Consider the following 11880-nt stretch of genomic DNA (forward strand, 5'->3'; position numbering starts at 1 on the left):
AATCCCTTTAATACTAAAGATATGACATTTCTGGAATACCGTACCCCAAGTTTAGATATTACCAATAATGTAAACATTTGCTAAAAGGAATAACATTGTAATAACATGTAGATCCTTTGTTGTTTATCTTATAAACACTTCAGCTGATCCAGCCTTCAGATGCAAACCCTTCAGACAGTGTAACACCAGGAAACCTGGAGGTGAGAAGTATGTTTCTATATTGTGACACACTGAGACTCATTTATTCATAGAATATTACAGCTGTGCTAATTTTCTATAGGATGTGAGGGTCAGCAGCCTGGGGTCCCGTCTGAAAAGAGGGAGTGCTGCTAATACAAAGAAACCGGTCCCTTACTGTGCTGGATGCTTCTCTGTCATTGGGGACCCAACAAAATCACAGCAATGACTGCAATGAAATATCCTGTCTCCTAATCTAAAGAAATATTTGTGTATGCTTATGATGCCTAACCCTAAATTACATTACTCATACATATATATATTTCATTAATGTATACTGTGCAAGACTTTTATTCACTAAAACTTAATTCAGTAATTTTATAAAATGTAAATGCAGAACCATTGAACTGTTTTACTTGGACTTTTTCTCAGATAACTCTTTGCTCAAGTACATTTCAGTTTTCAAAGTTATTTGCTTTTGAAATAGCTTTGCTCATTTTTTTAATGAATGCAGTAAAGTTGCTTTTTGTGGATTTCCTAAGCAAAGACATGATAGTTCAGAATAATTACAAGGATTTGAAGTAATGTCTAAGTGGTGATTTCATAGAGGTGTCATTATAACCACAAGGTGTCATTATAGTGTTTAGTTAACATTTTGACCAATTATTGGTATACCCCATTCTGTAATTTATGGCTTTATCACCTGTGTTGGCTTAAAACAGGATATATAAGATAAACATATGGAATTATATTATAATATTATAATTACAGAGTCTTGTTTTAAAAAGTCGATCTTAACAGAAACAACTGGACATCATTGTGTACACACTATTCAGCTAACTGCTCCATGAAAGATTGCCATATGAAATAGATCTTTATTTCTTAACTTATACATTTAAGTTATGTAGTCTATACATGAGAAACAAATGTAAATCAAGCTTTTTTTTCCAAAATGCTTTGGAAAATGATTTATACACTCCTTTGTTCTTCTAGAGCACCTGGAGCATTAGAACCTAATAGGAGACATGAAAAAAATAAATATCAGAAAAATCACTCACAGCAAAGAAAGACAACAGGGTCTAAAATTCACACAGATGTTTCATCTGACAACACAAATCTCATATATAGAGAGTATGTTCTGTAGAAACAATATACATTGGTACCTTCAGCCTGTGGTCCAGAGGTGGAAGGCTGAATTCGTCCCTCAGGTACTGAAGAACCACTTGGGAACCTACAGTACAGCACAACATTGTAGTTATATACTGTATACCCTGAGGGATCTGTCTCTGAGTCCACAGAAACTGAAACTGTGGATGGTTTCTAGTAATTACAGACTTCTGAAAAATGAGGAAGAGGGCTCAGTGTGAATAAATATCAATTTGAGATTTTTTGGTTGTCCTTATGTTCTTCTCTCATACGTAGCCTAGATTTAAAGGTGAGCTCAGTTTTTTGTACCCATTAAAAAAGGTTCAACACTAAAGGAAATAGGCCTAGTAATTTTGAAATCGTGTGATGAAGACTTATATCAGTGGCCTAATAAAAGCTGTTATATTATTGTTCAGATTGTAGTCCAAAAACCCGTAAGTCTAATTGTCTATGGGTTCCCTCTGGATTTTCCTATGTGTTTTTATAATGTTTTTTTGAACTTGTGAGAAAAATAAGGTCGGTGGTAAACATTACTTTACGATTCATGGACGTTTTGTTCTTCAACATAAATTACACACGTTCATACCTCAAACGTGAATTTTGAAGCCATATTGAATTATATGAACAAGTGCGGCATCAAAATTCTCATCTGAGGTATGACTGTATGTAATTTATGTTGTAGAACAAAACGTCCACTTTTGTCAAGTAATGTGTACTACAGACCTTATTTTACACACAAGTTGAAAAACCCCATAATAAAAACCCATAGGAAAATACCAGGGGAATCCATGGACAATTAGACTTCCAGGTTCTCTACAAATTGACGTCACGGCTGAACAGCTCTATGGGGCCGCCATTTTATGGTCACATGACCAGCGGAATTACACTTATTTTATCTTGGTAACCAACCACTATATTCTCAGATGCTTTTGGCTAATGTAATAAATGTATCATGGTTGACTAAGCATAGCACACTTCTACAATGGCATCAGTCACCAAAAACCATTACATTTGCGTCCATGCCACTAGGTGTCAGTATACGTCAAGGATGACTGCCATATTGGCCAGCCCAACATAAAAAAACTACTGTGTGCACCTTTAATATGAGACTCACGCTGAGGAGTAGAATCTGCTCTCTTCTCCATCCAGGATTCCATGATACGTTCCGATTTCCAGCTCCAGCTTCATCTTGTTGTTGAGTAAAGTTTCATGGTCATGTTGTTGCTGCTCAATGTCCCCGCGGACTTCTGTGAGCTCTGCCTCCAGCTTCGCAATAACAGATCTGAGATTTTGCAGCTCAATGTCGTGCCAGTGCTTGGCATCATTAAGGGCATTCTCCAGGCCTCGTTTCTGCAAGGAACAAGAAGTCACAATATTGTTTGTCGACATCAACATGGAATCTCTAAGTGCTTAATATCTTAGAATGTCAGCTGATGCCTGTAGGCAGTGTAGAGAAATAAACATGGTTTTGCTTTATATTCTTTGTGTCAAACTCTGAGGAATTACCATGTGTTTCCCTATGAGAAACTGTGAAGGTTTTCCTACCAAAGCTCTAATAGACTCGGTCTCAGCCTGTAAACTCTGAATCTTGCACCCCGCTCCATTGCACTCTGTCTTCAGGCACTTGAGTTCTTCCTCCTCTCGACTGAGCTTACTGTTCACACTGTCAGCCTGCTGCACACACAAACACACACAATGGTGATTATCATATTATAATATAGTTTAATATATTTTGAATATATATATATTTTTTTACATTTATAGACCCAGGCTCTCAGCCAACCCAGTGACCACGAATATATAAAAGCAACTTTTCTCTGTAAGTTTATAATAACTTTTATTCACTCAAAAATAAATAAATTCAATAAAAAAAATATATTCTGTCACCATTTACTCAATGCCGGTCATTCATTCAAGCATGTTTTTTTTGTGTGTAGCAGAATGTACCAGCTGCTTGTTCCATAGAATCAAAGTAAAAGATGACCACGTGTATCTCTAGTCCCCATTCACCTTGATTGTATGGAAAAGAGCAGCTTGGACACTCTAACATTGGCTAAAATTAGACAAGCATCTAATTTTGTGTTCCACAGAAGAAAGACAACTGTTCGGGTTTGGAACGACATGCCGTTTGTTTACTAAATAATGACAATTTTCATTTTTGAGTAAACTATCTCTTCAACATTTTTACATTATATAATGTTAAATAATGTTTTTTACCTTTATAGTTTATACCTTTTGCCCCCTGGCTGAAAACCCTAATATTGTATGGCCTGTATCGATCAGTGGGCATTGATCCATCTGAGAGATACGATTTCTTATTCTATGGTTTACCTTGCACTCAAGGTGAGCATCAGTCTCAGCACGGTTCTTCTCAACAACACTTTCCCAGTGAAAGCGGATGAAAGCTAGAATCTGGTCCAGACTGGTCTCCATGGGAGCATCCGGTTCATCCACCTCACACCTAGCCATCTGCTTGTAAAGCACTTTAACATCCTGAAGGAGACCAAAAGAATATTATAATTTTAAATTCTATATTGTTGAGCTGGTGCAAAGTCCCTTTCAATGCAAGTCAGTTCACTCGGCGGTCATCTTGGGAATGCTTTATTGATACAAGTAGAATAAAAGTACCGCTCCTATCTACTTGAATGAAGAAAAAAATAAAATATAAAATAAAAATAATTGGTCAAGATTAAAATCAAATAATATATTTCAAATCAGCAGTAAAATCTGACAACAGTGGTATAATAAATTGTGCTTCTTTAGCTCAGATTATACAAAAAAATTATATTTTTAGGCTGGTCCATCTAATCCGCATAAGTGTTCTTGAGCTGATAACAGGCAATGTCTGTATCTAAAAGGTGATTGGGTATTTTACCTGTAAGGCAGGAATTTTCTACAACCATATTAGGTGTTCAAATTTCTCCCTTTCATTTTAATACCTGTGCTCCATCTTGGGCTAAATCGTCTCTGGCTTGTGGCAATATACTGCTTAAATGTTTGTTTCTCTGGAATACTTCTAATTGGTCAATCGTAACTTTCTATGGTCAAACATATTTGTATAATGAATGCTAAACTATACACTCCATGCTCTCTTTTCACATAATAAATTAATTTAAATTAAAATCAAAATTTCATATGAATTTATTTATTTGATTTATTTTGTGACCAGCTGACTGTACATTATCCCTTACATATCTCACCTCTATGTGACTTTGCTCCACATCCATAAGTTCATTCTTCACGCTTTCAATCTGGTTCTCCAGGTCCATCCTTGTCAGGTTTGCATCATCGATGACCTTGTACAGTGCGTTTATCTCCTCCTCTACTGTCTTGTGGTATGGCTGTTCATTCTCATACCTACACAATCATGCACAGAACGATACTATATCAAGCATTAACAGGAAATCCTTTCAGAGTTTCTTCTCTTCACTGTTGTTGTCCTTGAAACAAACTCTTGAAACATACCTGGCTTGAAGGTCATGTGACGCCATGCGAGGTTCGGATGTGTGAACGGCAGGGTCTGCGCACGTTGCTAGTTTTAGCACTATTAATGACATAAACCGGTGAGATTCGGTACACTCGGTTCCATAACTGTTCTAGGAGGGCAATATGTCAAAGAATTCAAAATCCTTGGGCTCTGGAGACATTAAAAGACACTTACGTGCTCAAGCTGACACCCACGAGAAGGCCCCAAACCAGAGAGCCAATTTGGTCTGAGAAATAAGGGAAATTCGGCGAGGTTGTTGAACATGTTGAACAGCACCATCCTGAAGAAGGTCGTTGCTGACTTGGAGGACATGCTGTAATAAGTCGATTGATCACTGCCATGGAGATGACATTTTCTGAGATGGTTACAAGAGGTAATTAATTATCTGCTAATCCGCTAGAGACCAGGGTGGAGCTGGAGCGAGTCTGGGAGAACTTGAAGGACATGGAGAACCATAGCGGGTGGAATAAAATCAGAATTGTCTGAATTCCTGAGGCCGAAGAGGGTCAGGATATGGGGAAATTCCTGGATGGGCTCTTTCCGAATATGCTTGACTTAACAGGCCATAAGCTGTTATTTAATCTTTTGATGGACTCAGTCCTTGGATCACAGTGAAGCAAAAGTGTGCAAGCCCCCTAGAGCAACATTGACGCTTCACAGGATGTGTAAAAATCTTGGTCTTACAGAAATTTGGAGACTTTTGAACCCATCTGGTAGGGTCTATACATTTTTTCCATCAGTCCATAAGATTTACTCTAGTATAGATTTTTTGTAAGTCTAAATCCCTAATTTTATCTGTTGTTTATTGCTCAATTGGAAACATTTTAGTCTCAGATCATGCCCTGGTGTGTTTAGAGGTGTTGCCACATATGGAGAAAAGGATATCATATAGTTGGCGCTTTTATGTAGCCCTTTTAAAAAATCCTGTATTCCAACAAATATTAAAGGCAGTATCCACTCAGTATCCTCTGTGGGTGTGGATTGGGAGGCACTTAAGCCAGTTCATAGGGGCCGGATCATACAGTCTGCCTCATTCACTAAAAAATCCAAAGCACGAGAACTCGTGGAGTTTGAAGGGAATATTTAAAGTGCCAAGCCAGAGCTGAAGCACTGAATGTCATCTTATGGACCCGATTGAAATACAGTTATAATACTATTTTGTTGAGGAGGAAGGTGGAGTTTTGGCTATTTAGGACAAGACAGTCATACTTTGAGTCAAGGGACAAGGCAGGGAAACGTCTGGCTAGATACATAAAACAGAGTCTTTTTCTTCCATTCCCTCTATTATATATTAATAATGTTTTTAAAGAATTCTATCTTGATCTCTATAGTTCCACGTCTTTGCCTACTGATGAGGATATTAGGAACTTTGTAGAAACATTAGAATTTCCTAAACTGACGGCTGAGCAAAACAATTATCTTGATTCTAAAATAACCTTGGAGGAGCTTGGCAAGGTAATTAAGGCCTTGCCTACAGGCAATGCTCTGGGGCCAGATGGCTTTGCCGCAGTTTTTACATCTTTTGCTAGAAGTTTATACAGAATCATTAAAGAAGGAAAAGCTTCCGCCAACCATGACGAAAGCACGGATCTGATTCTTAAAATGACAAAGATCCAAGTGAGTGCAAAGAGTTACTGTCCAATTTCCCTGATCCAGCTATATGTTAAAAGATTGTCAAAGATTTTGGCTAACCGATTAAGTAAAGTTATGATATCTCTTATACATATAGATCAGGAGGGGTTTATTTGGGGCCTTAGCTCTTCTGAAAACATTAGGCATTTCATCAATATCATGTGGTAAGTGGACTCAGGTCACTCACTTCTCACTTGACGCCAAAAAGGCATTTGACATGGTAGAATGAGATTATCTTTTTAAAATTTTGGAAATATAGGGGTTCGGGAATACTTTTATTGGTTGGATTAAGTTACTTTATAGACACCCGGTAGTGGTGGTACAAACAAATGGATTAATTTAAGATCATTTTATTCTGGATAGGGGCACCCGGCTGGGTTGCCCTCTTCCCCCATTATTGTTTTGTCTTGACCTGGAACCATTAGTAGCCACGATAAGAAAGGAGGATGATTTTCCAGGGGTGGTGGCGGGAGGTGTGGCGCATAAGCTTTTGCTTTACGCAGATGATATTTTATTATTTGTCTCCGACCCTACTAGATCTATGCCTTGCCTCCACAGAATTATTCATTTGTTTTCTAAGTTCTCGGGATACAGAGTTAATTGGTTTAAACCGAAGCTTTGTCTCTGACAGAGTACCGCCCGGTAACAGCTTTTCAGCCAGACGCCTTCAAGTGGTCCAAACAGGGCATTAAGTATTTTATTTGTGTGTGTGTGTGTGTGTGTGTGCGTGTGTGTATACTCATGTGTGACCACTGGTATGTTTGTTGAGGATCAGGGTGGGGTTGGGGATTGGGAGGGGTAATAATGGGGGTTAAATATTGATTCTGTCAATATATGTTTTCCTTTTCTTTGTTAATTGTCTGAATCAATAAAAATTGTTAATCAGAAACACACCTGTCCTTGAAGTCCTCTGCATTTGCTTGAACATTTTCAGTCTGGAGCATAAGACGAGCATTGTCCAAGATGGTCTCACTCACCTGTCAGATGACAGGAATAGGTTAGCCTGCACACCAATGAGTAAACAATCAATTTTTACTACCTTGATACAGGGAAATTTGGCTTTTCTATCTTTGCCCACCAAAGGGACATCTCACAGGGTACTTCCTGAGAACCTGACTGCCAGCACTGTGTCAGTAATTTACCTAATCATTATTTTGGTCTTGTTTTCCAATAAAAATGTCTAAACATCCTTTGAACAAGATAAAATCACTTGAGTATTTTTTTTATGTGACAAGTTTTTAAAAGTTGATACACGTTTTAACCTGACATTAGAGCAGAATATCAGCTTTAAAGCTGTATGTTTTAAAAAACAGCTTTCCGAATATGCATCTCGTCTGCAGTTGTTCAAACAGTCAGATAGTCGAGCCCCCAACTCATGCCATTGGCTAAATAACATTGATGGGAAAGTCTAAATTTCAAAACAAACACAGGAATTTTAATAGTGCCACAGAGATACAGTGTTTACAGTTTTTTGAGAAAATGTACCTATAAATGGCTTAGTTATTATTGTTCCTGCATGTAAAGCTGGGATGGAAGAGAGTAAATTAACACTAAAACAGTTACATACGTCAGCTTTAACTTGACAGGGTGTCTAAAAAACACAGTGCTCCTGAATGAGACGGGCAATGACATCAGTCTGTTTACACAGAAAAACAATGGGAAAAGAATGCAGATGGACACAAAAACAGGTTTGGATGTGAAGGGCCTCTTACACATTTTGGTGACATCTTAAGAGGCCCCATCCTTGTCTAATATCCTCTCCTACCTGTATATAGACATCCTCCCAGTCTTGCTTCAGGCCACTCCATGTTCCAGCACTAGAGGCTTTACGATCAAGACAGTGTCTGATCTGGTCCTCAAGCTGTAGGTTAAGCTGCTCCAGAGCATGAACTTTGTCACGGTACTCCAGCAAGCAGGTGTTGAGGCTATCAAAACCAAACGGGTGGCCTCGGTCTCCATGCTGGGTCACCATAGGGACACTGGTGCTCCTAAGTCCCTGAAAGAACACGCTGCTGATGCCCAGAGCTCTGCGGGAAACACGTGCACCCAGGCTGCTTGCACCTCCAGTGGGAATCATGCCTACAAACACTCCCCGAGGTGCAGCGGTCCCTGCCGTACTCATACGGCCCACACTGCCTGTTCGCTCGACAGCAGTTTGGCCCAGGAATGAGGATCGACGTCGTGGCAGAGGCATTTCTGTTCCAGTGTTAAGTGCCACTACTTGCCTATAGACATTGCCACAATGTAAGTTCAAATATTCTCTGACCAGCCCTCAGCTAAACGGCAACAGCTACCAGTGCATGCCTCTTTATGGAGGCCTGGGCTTCTGGAAAGCAGAGTCTTTGTTCAAGGTCTGTTGTTCCTGTACCATTGTGAGAGAAATCTGGTGATGCTGGTCACTGCTCTTTGTTAATCATTTCTAGGCAGTTTTCGGCTGCCTCAGCAGAGTGGACTTCTCAGGAAAGGTCTATAGAGCACCTGGTCAATCTAGTGTGTACCCTCTCATTATGTATGACCATGGTATGTTACTGGCTTTGACAATGACAGTGAGTGAACTAAACTATGCTTTGAGCACAATGCCCCTAGATAGTAGCAATCACAATTGTGTGTGTTTATGAGAGATACAGTGCATCTGGAAAGTATTCACAGCGCTTCAATTTTTCCACATTTTGTAATGTTACATCCTTATTCCAAAATTGATTAAATTAATAATTTTACTCAAAATTCTACAAACAATACCCCATAATGACAACGTGAAAGTAGTTTGTTTGAAATCTTTGCAAATTTATAAAATAAATAAATGAAAAATAAATAAATAAATAAATCACATGTACATAAGTATTCACAGCCTTTGCTCAATACTTTGTTGAAGCACCTTTGACACCAATTACAGCCTCAAGTCTTTTTGTGTCTGATGCTAAAAGCTTGGCACACCTATTTTTGGGCAGTATCTCCCATTCTACTTTGCAGGACCTCTCAAGCTCCATCGGGTTGGATGGGGAGCATCGGTGCACAGCCATTTTCAGATCTCTCCAGAGATTTTCAATCGGGTTCAAGTCTAGGCCCTGGCTGGGCCACTCAAGGACATTCACAGAGTTGTCCCGTATCCACTCCTTTGTTATCTTGGCTGTGTGCTTAGGGTCGTTGTCCTGTTGTAAGATGAACCTTGAAGCCCCAGTCTGAGGTCCAGAGTGCTCTGGAGCAGGTTTTCATCAAGGATGTCTCTGTACATTGCTGCATTCCTCTTTCCCTCAATCCTGACTAGTCTCCCAGTTCCTGCCGCTGAAAAACATCCCCACAGCATGATGCTGCCACCACCATGCTTCACTTTAGGGATGGTATTGGCCAGGTGATGATTGGTACCCGTTTTCCTCCAGACATGACGCTTGCCATTAAGGGCAAAGAGTTCAATCTTTGTTTCATCAGACCAGAGAATTTTGTTTCTCATGGTCTGAGAGTCCTTTAGGTGCCATTTGGCAAACACCAGGCAGGCTGTCATGTGCCTTTTACTGAAGAGTGGCTTCCGTCTGGCCACTCTACCATACAGGCCTGATTGGTGGCGTGCTGCAGAGATGATTGTTCTTTTGGAAGGTTCTCCTCTCTCCACAGAGAAATGCTGGAGCTCTGTCAGAGTGACCATCGGGTTCTTGGTCACCTCACTGACTAAGGCCCCTTTCTCTGATTGTTCAGTTTGGCCGGGCGGCCAGCTCTAGGAAGAGTCCTGGAGTTTCCAAACTTCCATTTACGGATGATGTAGGCCACTGTGCTCATTGGGACCTTCAATGCTGCAGAAAGTTTTCTGTAACATTCCCCAGATCTGTGCCTCGATACAATCATGTCTCGGAGGTCTACAGACAATCCCTTGGACTTCATGGCTTGGTTTGTGCTCTGACATGCACTGTTAACTGTTGGATCTTATATAGACAGCTGTGTGCCTTTCCAAATCATGTTCAATCAACTGAATTTACTACAGGTGGACTCCAATCAAGTTGTAGAAACAGCTCAAGGATAATCAGTGGAAACAGGATGCACCTGAGCTCAATTTTGAGTGTCATGGCAAAAGCTGTGAATACTTATGTACATGTGATTATTAAAATTTTTAATTTTTGATTTCAAACAAACTTTTTTCACGTTGTCATTATGGGGTATTGTTTGTAGAATTTTGAGGAAAATAATGAATTTAATAAATTTTGGAATAAGGCTGTAACATAACAAAATGTGGAAAAAGTGAAGCGCTGTGAATACTTTCCGGATGCAATCTATGTATAATGTTATGTTACCTCTCATAAGGGAATCACATCTACCTCACACATCTTGCAAAAATAGGAAGAAAAATGCCTAACAGCATGATTTTTAATTTGATAACTGATCTTTACCAAGCCACATCTTCCTGTTTTCAGGTGGCAGATACTGTAGTCAACTAAAGGAAGTCAAATATTGCTTTCCCATGAGATAGTGACTGCTTTTAGGGCAAATAAAGACACTTTACAGTAAACTGCACATTGCTAGTAAGTTTTACTCAAGATGATAATTTTTTGCACTCCTCATATCTGGCCTGATGATCTTTAAACCCACATGAACAGATTTGCAGAAACTGGTGCTGTAGGGCACAGTGAGAAACTAACCGATACATAATTGGCTGTCACTAATCACTGTGCAGGCCTGAGGCAATAGTTCAAACCTACAGCTGCAGCATTAAATAAGATATTATATTTCATACTTTGCTAAATTGCTTTGGACAGTTATATTTCTATCTGTCTGTCTGTCTGTCCGTCTGTCCCTCTTTCACATCTCTCTCTGTCTTTGTTGTTTTTTCTTTTACTATCTATCTGTCTGTCCGGTCAACTTGTTCACGTCGAAGAAATTTCAACATCACACTTCTACAGTGACAGGACAGCACATTTGTGTAAATCTAGGGGCTTTCAGGACCAACTGTATGAAACTGAAACTGGCACAAATGCATAAAAAGCAAATTTTTAGTATGTAACCCAGAAGCCACTTTAGTTTCACATTATTTGTTTCTTAGAATAGAGAGCTCTTAGAATAGCTTGCTTAAAGGGGCCTTTTGAACCGCTACCATATATCACATGTATCTTTATGTACTTTTTGTACTTCACACTAGTTCCTAGCACTTGTTCCGCAGGATATTTCTGTATTGTTAATAAACATACTGATCAAATTCGTTGGCCTCTTGCCATACATCCTAAGTATCATAATATTTAGGATCATTGGAGTAAACAACTAAGGGAGAAGTACAAAGTGCACGTATTTTAGACTTTCCTGACCTTCAGAGCAACTACAGTAGAAAAGAGTCTCGCCATTTTCCACTGAATTAGAGACAATTCCTCTTTTGTTATCAGAACAACTGTGTATTTTCCCCTGATTTTTTGTTAAGTGGATTTCCATAAATTATATTGATATTCTCATGAGTTCTTACA

General features: G+C 39.2%; 1 protein-coding gene across 1 annotated transcript; it reads right to left on the reverse strand.

Moving 5' to 3' along the window:
- Nucleotides 1–1007: 1007 nt before the first annotated feature.
- LOC127649487 (phakinin-like) lies at nucleotides 1008–8717 on the reverse strand. Its single transcript, XM_052134596.1, has 8 exons — nucleotides 8208–8717; nucleotides 7337–7419; nucleotides 4524–4680; nucleotides 3655–3816; nucleotides 2869–2997; nucleotides 2438–2673; nucleotides 1341–1408; nucleotides 1008–1190 (listed from the first exon to the last, which is right to left on the reverse strand). Exons 1-8 carry the CDS (start codon nucleotides 8634–8636, stop codon nucleotides 1147–1149), a joined length of 1308 nt encoding a protein of 435 aa, XP_051990556.1. The 5' UTR covers nucleotides 8637–8717; the 3' UTR covers nucleotides 1008–1146.
- Nucleotides 8718–11880: the final 3163 nt, after the last annotated feature.

Source organism: Xyrauchen texanus, chromosome 9 (assembly GCF_025860055.1).
Source record: "Xyrauchen texanus isolate HMW12.3.18 chromosome 9, RBS_HiC_50CHRs, whole genome shotgun sequence".
NCBI classification, from domain to species: domain Eukaryota; kingdom Metazoa; phylum Chordata; class Actinopteri; order Cypriniformes; family Catostomidae; genus Xyrauchen; species Xyrauchen texanus.